At 34.3% G+C, this 17,824-nt stretch overlaps 1 protein-coding gene across 4 annotated transcripts in view; it reads right to left on the reverse strand.

The window, feature by feature from the left end:
• Positions 1-17,824, reverse strand: part of LOC105475018 (RAS p21 protein activator 1) — a 124,645-nt gene that overhangs the window by 23,346 nt on the left and 83,475 nt on the right. For all 4 annotated transcript variants that reach the window (XM_071098704.1, XM_011729967.3, XM_071098703.1 and 1 more), the window contains exons 9-12: positions 15,941-16,019; positions 6,436-6,556; positions 5,611-5,767; positions 889-976 (exon numbers count right to left, since the gene is read on the reverse strand). In XM_071098704.1, the coding sequence (XP_070954805.1) occupies positions 889-976; positions 5,611-5,767; positions 6,436-6,556; positions 15,941-16,019 (445 nt within the window). The remainder of the gene's footprint in view (positions 1-888; positions 977-5,610; positions 5,768-6,435; positions 6,557-15,940; positions 16,020-17,824) is intronic.

Raw genomic sequence — 17,824 nt, forward strand, 5'->3', positions numbered from 1 at the left:
CCACTTTCACTTCTTAACCACATTTAAGTTCCTTCATTAGAGTATAAGCCGAAATTTAGCCATATTTGTGTAAAATACGACCATATACCCCAGAAGTATTAGGGTTCAAAGAAAGCAAAAAAAAATTTTAAGAGACAGTATCTCAGTCTGTTGCCTAGGCTGGGGTACAGTGTCTCAATCTTACTCACGGTAACTCAAACTCCTGTGCTAATGCAATCTTCCTGCCTCATTCTATCCAGTGGCTGGGACTACAGGCATAAGCCAGAACACCCAGCTAATTTTTTACTTTTGTTATAGAGGTGGCGTCTCCGTTTGCTGCAAAATATTTTTTAAAGAGTTTTTTTCTTAAATATTATTTCTTCACAAAATTACTTAATAGAAGCTATAAGAAGGACACTGCACGTGGATCAATAGCTAATCTAAAGTAGACATTATATGTAGACTTGGCTTGGAGAATAGATTCCTAAAATCTCTTTCCTTGTGTTGACTGACTTTTATTTTCAGACATGGAGTTCAACCATTGAAGAAGAATAATTAATGCCTGTTAGCAAAACTAACTGGCTTACCTTTGGATTGTACTGAGATTATCTACAGCCTTTATGCAGAGAGGATTTTAAACAAGCATTCTCAGTTGGACTCAACATCATAGAGTATTTAAAGGTCAATTTAAAATGGAGTTTTCATTCCTAATAACCCTTCACTGTGTTTGTTTCTGCATTTCTTTCAGAAAACTTTTTACATATGAAATCTCTTTCCTTAAAATAAGAGATGATTAGATTTCAGGGCTTCTATCACTTTATCTTGAATGCAATCGTTTTCTATTTCAGTTAATAAGAAAACATGGGCTAACATAAAAGTTTACAGTGGTTGAAGAAACAGTACTCTTACCTCTGCTTGTTCTGGAGTTTCTCCCGCAAAGTAAAAGATGTAATGTTCTTCGCTAAAGTGCTGAACTACTATCTGAAAACAGTTTGGCCTTTAAATTAAAAACAAAAATTATTAGGAAGCTTAACAAAAAGCAGCAAAATATTTATACCAGCTTCCAAAACACAATAAATAACATAAAATTATAATTCTTAAGAGAAATAATACTCCACTGTACTAGATTATTAAAAAGAAGTCAGCTGTATATATTTTAGAAAACTTTACGTCAGCACTATTAAAATTTTATCAGTGTTTCAAAGTGTAAACTAAAGCAATTTCAATTAATTGTAAAAGACATTAGAAATAAAGTTACAAACAAATTGAAGCTGAATTGCTACAACTACACACAGCTAATCTGAAAAACTTTATATGCACTGGAAAAAGACTAGAAATGTTCTTAGACCAAAAATGTTCTAAGTAATTATCTCTAAGGAGATTGCAGGTGATTCTATATTTTCAAATTTTTCTAAACTGATCATTTTTCTTCACCTGTTGAAATGGAAACATCATCTCCTTATACATATGCTGTTCTAGAGTTTAAGTGAACAGCTGTGTACAACAAATGTTCTTGTCTTCCTTTAGTATTATTATAAATCATTTGATACCACTTTTGAAAATGTGCTATCTTTCCAACTAGACTTGAAAATATTGATAAAATCTTTACTAAGGGCCTGCATGTTTTTGGAACTCAATAAATGTTACTTCTGTTTCCTGCTTTAAACAAAGATTTTGTATCATGCTAATGTTAGGAGGCCATAGCAAAAATACACAGAGGACAGGCTTAACACTTGTTAAAGATAAAGACTATCTTTTCATGCTTTGAGAATGTCCTAAAAATAATCATGGAAAATAGGAATTGGAAACTCCCAATTCTAAATATTGCCTGTATCAGACTAACCATCCTAGTTGGATAAAATTTAAAATATTAATACAAAACAAAAAAAACAACTGTTTGAAAGCAGTGGAGAACAACCAAAGCAGCTAAGATTTGAGGAGCCAAGATCATACTATAATGAACCCGACATTCTCCACAGCTTTTCCATTCAAGGCAGTTGCCAATTCCTAAGCTGTGTAGCTGAGACGCTAAGCAGAAAATAGTAGCTAAAAGGCTAAAAAACTAACTACAAATCCAGTAGTTTGACAGTGCTGGGAGGGGGAAAAAAATGAATTTCAGGCTTTCCACTGAGACCCCTGAAGGGTTATGCCTTCATGATAAGGGCAAATCAGAAATGGAACAGCCTTTACAAGATGTACTATCCCTACACTATCCGTAAGAACAATTCTTTCTGGACATAGTAACATTATTATCCATAGTTTCCATAGTTTTTCATGTACAATGTTTACCATTCAATCAAAGTAAGTAGACACTACAGGCATCAGGATTAAATGGCTAAAAGTTGCTGGGATTACAGGCGTGAGCCGCTGTGCCCAACCTTAAAAGAAAAATCTGTTTTCTAAATGAGAGACTTGAGTTTAGTTCTCATTAACATAACTTTTTCATACTAGGTTTCAGACTTGGTATCATTAAATATAATTCATGACAAAGACTTTTTTTAATGTCTTCATATTCTTTTAAGTCACCTTCAACAAGAAACTGCACAAGAAACAAGTTACAACTTCATAGCAAGTGATAAAAGTATATTTATTGCTTTTCCCCATACCAGACAAACTCCTTTCTTGTTACTAACCAGAATAGGAATCATTCAGAATCTTCAACTTGTACTTCAAGGATCTGATCTTTCTTTTTACTCTAGAAGTTCTTTTTCTTTTACTGTCAAGTGTAATGTGGACCTTTCTTTTGATTGTGCCAACAGATTTCCAATCTAACTGCATCTGTTCATATAAACTAATGCTAAAGCTTTTCTTCAGTCTTACAGATATTGCTATATTCCTCTTAATACTTCCTTAAGATTCATATAATTCCAGTTTTAAGTATCACTAGTGAATCATTTTTAACTTCATTTTTCCCAGGTTGAATTTCTGCCTTAAATCCATAAACTGTCAAAACACGTATCTTTTTGTATTGTACATATAATTTGACGAAGTTTACTCATTCTTCAGTAAACCTGCAAAATGAGAATCATTCCCCAAAAGTTTTTCTCCTGTAATCATAAACTTTTATCAAAACTTTTCTTTTGGACAGCTAACATACTTCAGCATCCAACAGTAGGTATTTTGATTCCACTTCTCACATAAAACTGAAAACGCATGCAACTGAAGCAGCTTAGATTTTATTACAGCCTCCATTTCATTCTATTATTTAATATGGAATTCAGGTCTACAGACAAACATATATATAATCTTGACATAAAATCTTTACATGTTCCTATCATGAAGGCTCATCATCAGTCATTAACTAGCATTTCCATAGGACCTTCGTTGTTTCAAAGTATTAAAGAAATACATTTAACAAATGTATTTTTTTCGGGGCCTAGTAAGTGAGTTACATTTTTTTAAAATTATTTTTCATCTTACGAGTCTAATGACTTGCCAATGTTAGTCACTAAATTGCCCTTATTGGGGGAAAATTAATATCAGTACATTAAGGCTAATTATAAAGTAGTAAAAATGAAAAATATATCAAATTTATTATGTTCTTTTCAAGAACCTCCTATTTTACAATGATAATTACAACAATTTTAACTTCCCTGTTAATTGAAAGAAATGTAAGAAACAAAATGAGACATTTCTGCTTGAACATAAAAAGTAGCTTCATGATGATTAACAAGCTGTGAATAAAGTAATATTCAGAGTACCTGGATGATTGAACAAGAAAGTAGGAAGTACTGAAGTATAGCCACTATAAAAAGCTCTCTGTCTCCAAGTGTTATGTACCAATTCTTTTGCCCCAATAAAATGATGAATTGGAACAGTTTATACAGGGATCATATGATTTCAAGTGTTACAATTTTTGAAATGTAAAACATCTGTTAAATACTTGTACTACAATAGGATTTTACAACCACTAGTATCTCAAGGGACACCTACACTGATTAATGGAACACTGGTTAGGAAGCTGTGCCTAACCAAATAAATTCATACCCATCCTCCAAGAATCAAGAACCACCTATTTCATATTACTGATCTCAATGAAGTTGTTCCCAAAATATCATCCGACTTTTACTGTTTTAATTGTTTTCACGATAATAAACTACATTTAGTAGTGAATAGTGTCGTCTCTCCAATATCCATTTCACCCATACATATGGTAAGCAGAGCAGCTTCACTATTTGGGTGAGATCACTTCTAGCAACAGATCTGGGCACAAAAGGGCCTCCTCATTCTATCGGGATAATCCCATTCCTTTTGCTACCTCAGGTAACCTAGAACTAAAAATTGGTTGAGAGGTGGCTCAACAGAATATTTTCAAGATTTTTAATAATTATGGGAGTGAATGCTTACGGCCCTTTCTCTGGTGCTGTTTGCCACCTTGCTACTATGTAGGGAACTGGTTTGAGGAAGGATTCAACCCACAAGAAGGGTGCAGAGTAGAACTAAAGAGAAAAGCCAGAGACCTGAATCAACCACATTTGAAGGCTAAGATTCTCAGGTTGTGAAAAAGGGGCAGAAAAATCTCAAGAAATCCTGTCTCGCACAATCTTTGTGTTTTTTGGAACAACTCTTTATGAGGTATCAGAGAGTATTCAAGGAAAAAAAAAAAGGGTATCTTTGTAAAATGAATTTATGAAGTAATTCATACTATTTTAGAGATTCACAATATAAACACTAGCTAAGAATACAAAAAGCCTTGCTATATATAAGTAAAACTATTTGTTCAATCAGCATTCCTCAAACCTATCTGATCATTTTAAAAAACTGTCAAAATCACAAATAACACTAATGTGATCTCCTAAACACACTCTGAAAAGAGAAATGACAAGGCTATATATTTTACAGGTATTTCTCTTAAGAGAAATATTTCAACAGGATAAAACGTAGATTTGCCTCACAGAAATGCCATCCTGCAGCAGAAAAACAAGCTGTTGAAACATTTGTTTTAACTGCCTTTTCTCTAACTAATTGTGACAATAGGTAATAAAAGTGGTAAGTACATCTAAAAAGACTGGGATGGATTACTGATAATACTAATGGTGAAAGGTAAAAGGCCGTTGTTCTTGAGCAAAAATCCAGATGTAATCAAGAGCTGGATTTGTCCTCTGATGTTTAGGATTCAGCTTATACATTTATATTCATTTTTTTAAAACCAAGCAATCAATGTAAGAAGAATTTTTTTTTTTTAATTTCAAATACATTTTTCCTATCAAGACAATTTTAAGATTATTTTTTAACGTTAACTTTTCTCAAGAACTTGCTTACAGAGTTAATGGCAGAATTGAGTGCACCTAGTACTCTTGGGTACACTGAGTTAAAGCATGTGAAAAAAACAGAGGAAAGATGACAAAGACTCAAAGTCAGTCACTCAAAAGATTGCTGGTGGGGGCAGGGAGAAAACATGCCTTATACTACAGGAAATGTCATGCCAAAGATTTCTATGCAATACAATGGAATAGACTTTATGCATATGTTAGTCTAAAATTAAGCAAGGAAGGCAAAAATTACCTAGAAAGTACATCTACTACTGTTAGAAGGTAATTTTAGGGCTCTCAAAATTGGTTTGCTTTGTTTATACCCACTATTTTATTACTAAGGCAATCCCAAAAGAAAAATAGGAAACCAGTCTCTTACCTGCCAAAGAGACTATCGTGAACGACATAGACAGAACATACACTGAGATCTATTAATCCTTTTGGTTTGGTAGCTCGTTTTTCGCTTTCAAAATAAATAAGCTGGGCATCACTACCCTCTAAGATAAAATATAAATTTTTCCAACGTTTTCCTTTGCCTGTTAAAAAAAAAATAATTATTATTTTCTCTTAGCCAAATAATTGCGAAATTCTACATATTATTAAAATTAGTATTTCTAAAAATATGAATCAATTTTTATTCCAAAGCTTATGTAATATGCCAATTCTTACATAATGAGAAAATGCCTGTAACAAATCTATACAAAAATGCCTTTTGTTACATTACGTGTTTTAATCACAGAGTAAATGTTGAGAATACTTTATATCTTCAGAGATTTCATCATGAGGAAATCGTCAAAATTCTTGTTTTGGAGTAATTCTTTAACAGTCTTCAGGAAAAAATTCTTCCACTAAAGCACACCCCCACCCACAATTCCCCAACATGTCTTTATTTCAAATTGAGGTAAATCTGTAAAATATCAATACTATGAATGTGCTATGTGCCATAAGGATTTCCTCAAAAAAAAAAAAAAAGAGAGAAAAAGAAAAAGAAACCATGGGCTGAAGAAACATTCTGGTTGAAAATATAGACTTCTAAATATACCTACACTCTAAATTTTGAAGAATGCTTATATATGGGCTCTAAACAAGTGTCAGTTACTAATAACTCATGTCAAAACTTATTAAATATATATCACAATAAGTTCGGAGCTCCATATTTACAACATCTCTATCAAATGGGTTAATGATGAAAATCTGAACTTACTCTTTTTCAGAAGATAACCTTTCTTAACAATATTTTTATAGAAGGCATCCTTTGTTTTACGACGGATAGTATTATAAATTTCCTTGCCATCCACTGCGTCATTGAGTACTTGTTCTTGATCCTGAATTTTAAAAAACATTAAAATTATTTCATACATTCTTGATGGAAATGAAGTAAAAAATCTATAAAATTACCAATTAAAAGCCAAAGTGCTTAAAATACCAAAATCTAGATATACATAACACATAAATGATTTTTTGCTTTCCAAAGAAATTCTCAGAAATGTTTCCTTATAATTTCGAAGAACACAGACAACGTTCACAGAAAGATTTCCTTGCCAGTCCCAAGAACAACTAATAAGTTGTCTGTTTCCATGGATACCTAATAAACTATTTTCAAATATAGTCAGTTATACTTTACAGCAAATAATGTTTTAAAAACATAAACTTGTCACAGCATAACTGGTAAATTAGGACCCAATAAAAAAAATAAATTCATGTTTGCTTATGCACAGTTGTGTCTGTGAGAAATGCTAGGTAAATACAGACAACAGTACCCAGGTGAACTAAGACATGAGAATGAACAAAACATACACACTTCGAATACCTAACAGTTCCCTCAATCCACTAAGTGTGTCACATGCCACACCCATGCATCTGCAGCTGGTGTTATAACCCTGATTTCAGATAATCCTCCTCTGCCAATCTGCAACATTCCCACGCTTCAACCCTACCAATGGCCATTTCCACATGTAAACTTCAGGTCTTTCTTCAAGGTAAAATGCCATATTTATTGCAGTATGTACATATTTATTAAAAAGAAAATATATAAAATTAAGCAACATGTTTATATTAGGTTCTTTCTTGATGTATCATTGATGAAATTTCTAAGTGTTACACCCTTAACCTCACTTTGCCCAAAAGCCCTGTGGTTTTGATTGCCTGATTTTGCATAATGCTATGATTTTTAGGAATGTATATGTTACATTTTAGCAGAACTTACATTAATTGCTAAATCCCCTGAGAAAAAGAATTATATCAGGATGCCTTTATCATGATCTTTCCAGAATGAATGAATCTTCAATTTTACTATTAAGGTCAGTTGGACTGTTTTAGTTTTCTGGTTTCCTTTTTGAGTAGCTCTTAACTATTTTGCAAGGATTAATATTTTATGACTTTTAGTCCATCTTACAAACTTCATGGGTCCATTCAATCCTCTTATAAATCTAAGTTATGCTGTGGGATTTTCACAATCCTCTCTCTCCTGTATCTTGAAATATTATGCTGTTTCATCATCCTAGGAACTATTTCATCATTACTCAGAATTATTCCCAAGTTTATGCTAAAAAATTACTAAAATAATAAGAAAATAGAAGAATGAATTGCCTACAGCAGGGTTGACAAACTATGGCATGCAAGCTAAATCCAGTCCACCACCTGTTTTTTATACATAAAGTTTTATTGGAACACAGCCATGCTCATTCCCTAACATGCTGTCTGTGGTTGCTTCCAGATAAAAAGACAGACTTTAGTGGACACACTAAATGAACTGCAAAACCCTTTACAGAAAATTTTTGCCAACCCCTGGCCTAGATAATATAACTGAAATAAATCATCTGTATTGCATCACTCTGGGTGTTTTCGGGTCTGTGTGTGTGTGTGTGTGTGAGTTTTAACTGTGTTGCAAAGTATTGCAGCGTCTTTTGTAAAAATATAAAAGGCCATCTTTGCTGTATTTTTAGCTTTGATTGATCGTACTTAAAATATTCAGAACTCTTTATTTTCTGCTCATAAATGATAAAGAGAAAAAAACTGATCCAGGAAGATATCTGGCAATTAGAAAAATCAGAAAATGAATGCAAAGAAATAGCACTCTAGACTCTACCATGATGGCAGAATTGATTTTGATAAATCTCAGACTGTTTTTCAGGTGATGATATACTTGAATTTTCTCAAACTCAAGAATCACTGAGTGAACCATATTACTTCTAAGGGGAAAAAAAGGAAATATGATGTTCTCATCTGGTTAGTTATTAAATAGGAAGAATGTCGTCATGCAATATTTTGTGATAAGAACCTGGATTATCCTGTTCGGCTAAAAAGAAATGAGACTATTTAAATTTTTGTATGTACATCAAAATTTACTTAATATGACTTGTGAATGGGCAAATATTAAAGGCCCTTTGTATAAAAAATTACTGAAAGTAAACAGATATTTTAAAATTCACTGGATTGATCACTCTTATAAACAACGTTAATTGCTGTTTTAAAATCTAAACAAAAATATTTTACAATTATGGAGCAAAGGACACTGTACTCTCCAACAAAATTATGAGCCATCAAAGTTTTCAAAAGTACTGCATTTTGCTTGCGCCTTTAATCCCAGGACTTTGGGAGGCTGAGGCAGGATCATCTGAGGTCAGGAGTTCAGGACCAGCCTGGCCCACATGGTGAAACTCTGTCTCTACTAAAAATACAAAATTAGCTGGGCGTGGTGGCGCGTGCCTGTAATATCAGCTACATGGGAGGCTGAGGCAAGAGAATCGCTTGAACCCAGGAGGCGGAGGTTGCAGTGAGCTGAGATCGTGCCATTGCACTCTAAGCCTGAACAAAAAAGAGCGAAATTCCGTCTCAAAAAAAAAAGAAAAAACTACTGCATTTTGATAATACAAAAACAAGAAAGAATCATAAGCTAGATTGCAATAGTGATGTACTTAAAATCTAGAATTGATATGATAGATATAATGCAAGAAGAACCAAAGTAATTACAAGTTGAACTTATTAGATATGTATCTGATTTCAAATCTGGAATCAGAATTTACAAGATGGCTGTGTTTCAGGTCTGTGCACAAAGGGTGAAGAACTGTTAGTTGCATTGAAAATACTGTCCATTTCAGGTACATAAGCCTTCCTAGACATGAAAACATGGAACAAAAATTTGGGTACGCTACATTTAAATTCTTATTACATTTTCCAATGCAGTTGTTTTTGGATCATACCCTGATTCTTGGTGATGCGAATTATTTGTAAAATGACTTAGGAATATAAAAAAATTAAAAGGGTACACTGGACCATGATGTTACAAATAGTGATGACTTTTTTTTTACTTTCCTGTTAATACAGATTTGTATTTACCAAATCTTTAGTTCAATGGTGATGGCACTTAGTATTAGCTGCAGAATGGAACATTCTTGGAGTCTGTCATTTAAGACATGTAACCACACTAATATTTGGATTTAAATACTTGATTCCAAGATGCTCTATATAGGTCTTTTAAAAATCATATGAAAGTGGGGACTAGTCCACAAATCCTAAAGGATTCCAATGCACTAGATGATGCTATAGGCAAGAACACAACTTCACTTTTCAAGTCCTAGTAAATGATAGGAGAAAGCCTTCTCTGTGTGTTCCTTTTCTCAGCCCGAGAGAGAGTTCTTAGATTTTTTACATTTCTCCCAAGGGAAGTTCAATAATCGGATTGGTGAGAGTCTAACAGCCACTGAACCAAGCATTTCCCTAGAAGTTACATATGTAAGCTCCTGAAGGCAGACTTAACTTGCAGATCCTAGCTTTGTTTCTTAATGTAGGAAAACACCATTTAATATATTAATTCAGTAACTGTTTGCTGAGTCCCAGGCATTGCTGTAGTTCTTGAAATACATCAGTGAACAAATCAAAGACCCCTATCCTCATGGAACTTATATTCTAACCAGGGAAAGATTAAAAATAAACATAAATAAATAAATTGTACTGTATGTTAGAAGATAAGCGCTCTGCAGGGTTGAGCAAGTTACAGTGTTAATTAAGGTGTCTAGGTAAGTGTCATTTGCTAATTTGCTAAGTTTTGAGCAAAAACTTGAAAAATTTAAGAGTTAGGCTAGTGGATATCCAAGGGAAAATAATTTTGGACACAGTGAACAGCTACAGCAAAGATCCTAAGGAAGGAAAGAGTCGAGTTCAGAAAATTAATGGACTGCCACTGTTGGGTCTTGTATGCCATTCTAAGGACTTTGGCTTTTATTCTGAAAGAAACAGAGAACATTTTCAAGTATTAAAACAGAGGAGTAACATGATCTGACATTTTAAATGGATCCCAGTGATAGCTGCGTAGCATGCAGCATAAGGGGACAAAGCTAGAAGCTAGCAGATTGAGGCAGATTCTGGTGGTGGTCATATTCTAGACATACTTTGAAGGCAGAGTCAGTATGATCTTCCTGACAGGTTAGATATAGAGTACAGAAAGAAAAAAGAGAAAAACTGAGGATGATTTAAGTTACTTACTTAACCTCTCAGCTCTCAGTTGCCTTATCTTTGAAATAGGTGTCGTCATTATAGTGTCACCTTGGTAAAGGTGTTGAGAAAATTAAATGAATGAATATGTATAAAAAACAGTGCTTAAAATATAGTGCTCAAAAACGTAAGGCATTTTTATTATGGGGTGTATTGTCTCAAAAGGCCCCTTTTCTACTAATGCTTGTCTCGACAAGTGTTAATAGTTCCAGGAAGTAAGCAAACCTAGCTAGGACTCTGCTCTTTCTTAGCCTTTGCCAGCATCTTAGCCTGAGTCTGGGTACACAGGGTCACCTCACTGGAAGATGAGGTGATTTGCTAGCTAATCAATTTGGCAATTAGTAAAAACATTTTACTTGCTTTTGTACTAATAGTTAAAATCCTACTTGAAGAATGAGTTTTATTATTCCCCAAACTTCTACTAAAACCTACTTTTCACCTCATGCTCCAAAATAATAGACCACAAATAGCACTTAATAGTTTCTGTGTAGCAATCAAATTGCTTTATAATCAATATTAATTATTTCTGAAGTATTCAAAGCATTATAGGCACTTTTGCAAAACCAACTGGAGGTTTGTTCAGTTATAAAACAGTAACACAAGAGTGAGGCACATTATATATCTGAAGTAATTCTTAAAGCAGTCTTATACTGCAAATTTACTAGATGCCACGTACTATCTCTCTCTCTCTCTTTTTTTTTTTTTTTTTTTTTTGAGACAGAGTCTCATTCTGTCACCCAGGCTAGAGTGCAGTGGTGCAATCTTGGCTCACTACAACCTCCACCTCCTGGGTTCAAGCGATTCTCCTGCCTCAGCCTCCAGAATAGCTGGGACTACAGGTGCGTGCCACCATACCCGGCTAATTTTTTTTATTTTTAGTAGAGACGGAGTTTTCACCGTGTTAGCCAGGGTGGTCTTGATCAAAACTTAAATTAGAAAATTCTAAGTACAAATTCAGTATGGGGAAATGTATGATTTAATTTGGGGTCAAATAAAATCACTAATTCAAAGAGCCAAGGGGAATTAGAATTGAGGATACAGCAATGGAACTATATAGCAGGATCTGTCATCTGGAGGCAAAAGCATCTCTAATCCTGAAAAAAGACCCTAGCCGTGGTCTAAAAAGCACTCACCACATGTTATTTAAAAAATAGACATATATAAAACATACATATTTGTGTGTGTGTGTCTGTGTGTAATATGTTCTGGCTACCTTCTCTTCCAATTACTCTGCAGTAATCAAAAATTACTCAAAAAGTGAAACAAGATGGATGTTAAAATAGCAGTATTTAGACAGGCAGAGAGGAAGACTGACATGGCGATAGGAAGGAGCACATTAAGGTGTAAGACATATTAGTAACAATACAGGCAAGAGTAAAGTAGGTACTTCTTGCTGAAAAGCAGAGAATCATTCATTCAATCAATATTTATTGAATATCTAATGTCAGGTACTGTTCTAAGCACTGGGGAAAAAACAATGCAAACAAAAATCTCTGTTCTCATAGACCTTAAATTCTACTAGGAAAGCATGCAGGAACGAAGGAAAATATAGGCATACCTTGGAGGTATTTCAGATTTAGCTCCAGACCACCACAATAAAGCCAGCCATATGAATTTTTTGCTTTCGCAGTGCATGTAGAAGTTATGTTTACAACTATACTGTAGTCTGTTAACTGTGCAACATCATGTCTAACAATGTACACGTGTTAATTTAAAAATATTTTATTACTAAAAACTGTTGCAGCAGCCAAGGTGGCTCAAAACTGTAATCCCAGCATTTTGGGAGACCAAGGCAGAAGCCTTGGTCTTGAGGCCAGGAATTCAAGACTAGCCTGGGCAACATAGCAACACTCTATCTCTACAAAAAAAATATTAGCTAGGCACGGTGGTGTACACCTGTAGTCCTAGCTACTGGGGAGCCTGAGGCAGGAGGATTGCTTGAGCCCAGGAGTTCAAGGTTGCAGTGAGCTACAGTTGAACCACTGTATTCCAGCCTCAGCCACAGGGCAAGACCCTGACTCCAGAGGGGGGGAAAAAAAAAACTAACAATCATCTAGGCCTTCAGTGAGTCATAATCTTTATGCTGGTGGAGAGTCTTGCCTTGATACTGATGTCTGCTGAGTGATTAGGGCAGTGGTTGCCAAAGGTTGGGGTGGTTGTAGCAATTTCTTAAAAATGAAGTCTGCTGCATCAATTGACTCTTCTTTCACAAAAGAAATTCCCTAAAATGCTCTTTGATACCATTTTACCCACAGTTGAACTTCTTTCAAAACTGGAGGCATTCCTCTCAAACCCTCTTGCTGCTTTATCAAGTTAAGTTTATAGAATATTCTAAATCCTTTGTTTTCATTTCAATAGTGATCACAGGATCTTCACAGGAGTAGATTCTATCTCAAGAGACCACTTTCTTTTCTTATTCATAACAAGCAACTCCTCTTTCGCTCCAGTTTCATCACAAAAGTGGAGTAGTTCAGTCACATCTTCAAGCTCCACTTCCAAATCTAGTTATCTTGCTATTTCTACCACATCTGCAGCTACCTCCTCCTCAAAGTCATCTTGTAGTCTTGAGCCCCTCAAAGTTATCCATAAGAGTTGGAATCAGCTTCTTCCAAACTTCTGTTAATGTTATTTTGGCCTCTGCCCATGAATCACAAATGTTCTTAATGGCATCTAGAATGATGAATCCTTTCCAAAGGGTTTTCAATGTACCTTGCCCAGATCCATAAGAAGAGTCACTATTTTTGGCAACTATAACATTATGAAATTATTTCTTAACTAAAGATTTGAAAGTCAAAATTACTCCTTGATCCGTGGGCTGCAAATACAAGCTGTGTTAGCTGGCATGAAAACAACAATCTCCTTGTACATCTGTATCTGAGCTCTTGATTGTAGAGTTGCATTGTCAGTGATCAGTATTATTCTGAAAAGAATCGTTTGTTCTGAGCAGTAGGTTTCAAAAGTGGCCTTAAAATGTTCAGTAAACCATGCTGTAAACAGATGGGCTATCGTGCAGACTTTGTAGTTCCATTGACAGAGCACAGGCACAGTAGATTTGGCATAATTCTGATGCTCCTAGGATTTTCAGAATTGTCAATGATAACTGGTTTCAACCTAAAGTCACCAGCTGCATTAGCCCCTGAAAAGAGTCAGCCTGACCTCTGAAGATTTGAAGCCAAGCATTAACTCTTGCCATGAAAGACCTAGCTAACATTTTCAGATAGAAGGATGTTTTCTTTACACTGGAAATCTGTTGTTTAGCCACCTTCAACAGTTATCTTCTGGATAACTTGCTAGTTATCTTCTGGAAAACTAGCTAGATGTTCTGGGTAACTTGCTACAGTTTCTTTGCTTCACCTTACACTTTTATGTTATGGAGATAGCATCTTTCCTTAAATCTTATGAATCAACCTCTGCTAGCTTTCAACTCTTGTGCAGCTTCCTCACCTCTGTCAGTCTTCACAGAATAGAAAAGAATTAGGACTTTGCTTTGGATAGGCTTTGGCTTAAGGGAATGTTATCCCTGGTTTAATCTTCACTCCAGACCACTCATATTTTCTCCGTATCAGCAATAAGTGTGTTTCACTTTATTATCATTCATGTGTTCAGTGCAGTAGCACTTTTAATTTCCTTCAACAACTCTTCCTTTGCATTCACAACTTGGCTGTTTGGTGCAAGAGACCTAGCTTTCAGCCTATTTTGGCTTTCACCATCCCTCCCTAAGCTTAATCCTTTCTAGCTATTGACTTAATGTGAGAGACATGTGACTTTTCCTTTCACTTGACCATTTAGAGGCCACTGTAGGGTTATTAATTGGTCCAATTTCAATAGTGTTGTTTCTGGAGAAATAGGAAGGCCCAAGGAGAGGAAGAGAAACAGAACCAGCCAGTCAATGAAGCAATCAGAACGTACACTACATTTATCGATTAAGCTTGCAGTCTTCTTCAGATGCAGTTCATGGCACCCCAAAACAATTGCAGTAGTAACATTAAAGATCACTGATCACAGATCAACCTAACATATAATAGTGGAAAAGTTTGAAACATTATAAGAATTACCAAAATGTGACACTAAGACACAAATGAGCACATGCTTTGGAAAAACAGTAGCAATAGACATCCTCATTGCCACAAACCTTCAATTTGTAGGAAAAACAAAAAAAAACAAAAAACAAACAAAAAAAACTATCTTTGAAGCATAATAAGGCAATGCACAATAAAATGAGGTGTGCCTGTATGTTAAAATGTGGCAAGATTATGATTCTTGAATTTATATTTAGCTTCAGATTAATGATTCCTCATCCCCCTGCCTCCCCCCCCCCCCAATTAACTGCAATAAGTAGTAGGTATAACCACATGAAATGAACTTGTTAGGAGGAAACATCAAGAAACTAGGCACACTACAAATCACTGTACAACTGCAGCTGGGTACCCAAAACCCTTAATAATCCTTTATGTCCCTAGAATAACAGTACCTCCATTTTCCACTTAGGAAAATTATTAATCCATCTTTTGAAGCACCTTTTTCTAACTCCTGTTATACCATTTCCCTACCATACATTTCAGAAAGTGCAATGAGGAAGAAACAGAAGCTAATCACCCTAAGCATTAAGCAACTAATATTTAACAGGCTCTCTTGCTCAAGGCCAATCTTTCCTTTTATGTTCTAGAGTCTATTCATTTTTGTCTTCTCTAGGACCTTGTCCGTAAGATACTGCCACCACCCATCTCCCCATACGACATCACTCTCTTTACTACTATATAGTTTTTACTCAGAGTATACAGACATCCTCAAATTCTCTCACCATAAAACTACAGGCAAATAAAGAAAAAGTGTAAACCATTTTCTGCCCTAATCCTCCTCTGTCAGTATTTTTTATTTCCTTTTATTACTCCCCAGGCTTTAATAAGCCTGGCTGTGGTTTATCACTGCTGTCTCTACTTTTGCCTCCAAAAAACTCACTCCTGGACCTATTGCAACTTACCTTCCTCCACAACTGCTTCTAATCTCAAAAACCTACTAGGTTGCTCCTGATTACCTAAAATCAACATAGATAAAAACCAAAAGATTCTCTTACAGTTTACTTTCTAAAAAATCTAAATAATCTGTAGTTTTAAGTTGTATCCAATTTTAATTGTACAAATGTGTGCAAAAACATACCACCAAAATGCATTTTAAAATAAAATGCTAATTATTGCAATAAGAAACGCAACACTGACCTGCATTGGTACAGGTTCCTTAAGATAATATCCTTCAACAATCTGTTCTTTTCGATAGTGATCTATGATGTCCCCAATGCTGTTAAAATAAAAATTTTTAATATTAATCCGTCTGATAAAAATGCAAAATCTTTAAAAATATGTGTAAACTTTCTTACCAAGGATTATCTTAATTAGCAAATTTTTTTCAAAGCACATAACACAAACACATTAATAGAATAAATGATCATAACATTCGTATTGTTTTAGAAAAACCAGAATGTTCTCAATATAGATTTACAGGCCAGAATACGTGGCCCAGGTACTGATTTTCCATACCCATCAAGTGGGCAGCCAGGTCAACAATACCATATTCAAAGAGTCACCATAAATAAGGAAATGATTAAAAGTCTAAACTTTTTTTTCACCCCCAAGAGTACTTCTGAGATACTAAGAATGAAAAATTCACAGAAACATGGCATTTATTTAGGAAGCAGAATACAGGTAAATTAAGAATTTTTATTATCACATTTACACATTCTGGTTTTATATTAGAAACAGGTCATAAAACACATGAAAAGCAGGCAAAAGGAAGAAAAAAAACCCAGCTAATGTTACATGTAGGATTATCACTACAGGGAGAAAAGCTTATTATTTTGATTAAAGGTGCTACAAATTGGGAAATATTGGGAAAATATTACAAAAAAATAAAATGATGTACTGTGTTTTAATATAAATTTTAGTGAACCACATATTTTTTTAAATATAAAGTTGTTTCTCTATAATCAGTCAGATCATTCTATTGTCCTGAATACATAAATCTTGGAATTTTAAACCTTCCTTTAATATAGTGAACAAATGGGAACTTTTGAGCCACTTAGGAAACACTTCTCCAGACAGATTTTGTTTAACCTACTATATATATATATATAATTAGAATCTATGTGTGTGTACGCATCTTCAAGTATGTTATCTTCCCTATACTACAAAGTTAATTTAAACCAAATATAAGTAATGTTAAAAAACAAAACAAAAAGACCTGATAAGTTAACTAGTAGTATGAATGAACTTAACAGAAGCAGCATTTAACATAAGCCACAGAGGGGTGTGGTAAAAAATGAAATAAATAAAAGCATTATTAAAACAACAAGCAAAGTTTTATGTTTTTAAGAAAAAATCTAATACCATATAAATCCAAAATTATTAAAAGAAAAATGAAAATCAGGAAATATATTTGAAGATAGCTAGATTCCACTAAGGAGATGACTATGTGTTTTAAAGCAAAAAGCATCAAATCTATGAAAATCAGTAAACATCGAAGGTTTTTGGGCTCAGTAACTGTAAAATACAATCAATCCACTGTAGCACCTCAATGTTACAATATTAATTGTTTTCCATAAACTGAGAGAAGAGGAAACCATTGGGAACTACAGTTTAGATTGTCCACGAGCAAATTTAAAAGTGTGTGGCAGTCAATCAGATAGGTTTTTACCAATGAGCTAGACTTAAAGAGTTTTTTTTTTAATTACTCTTCCATTCATATTCTACCCAGAAACACCAAAATAAACAGGGGAGATACAACAAATTTTCTAGACATTCATATAAGTTCCAGCCATGAAATAAGACAGATTTACATCTCAGAAAACTAAAACATATTCAATGTAACTTACTTTTGAAATAAATGTGAGTTTCTAGAGACACTATGTTCTGTACTTTAATTTTTGCAATGCACTTAGCACATAAAACCATGTGCACTCTTCTTGAAGTCTAGATAGATGTTAATATTGTCTCATCAAGGTCTAGCCAAAATCTATTGTCTTCCTTCTCACCCCTCACTGAACTCTCATCTACTGATGAGAGTTTATATATCCCCTGAATTTATCACAGTCTGCATACCACACTGTC

This window comes from Macaca nemestrina, chromosome 6, assembly GCF_043159975.1.
Source record: "Macaca nemestrina isolate mMacNem1 chromosome 6, mMacNem.hap1, whole genome shotgun sequence".
Classification (NCBI taxonomy): domain Eukaryota; kingdom Metazoa; phylum Chordata; class Mammalia; order Primates; family Cercopithecidae; genus Macaca; species Macaca nemestrina.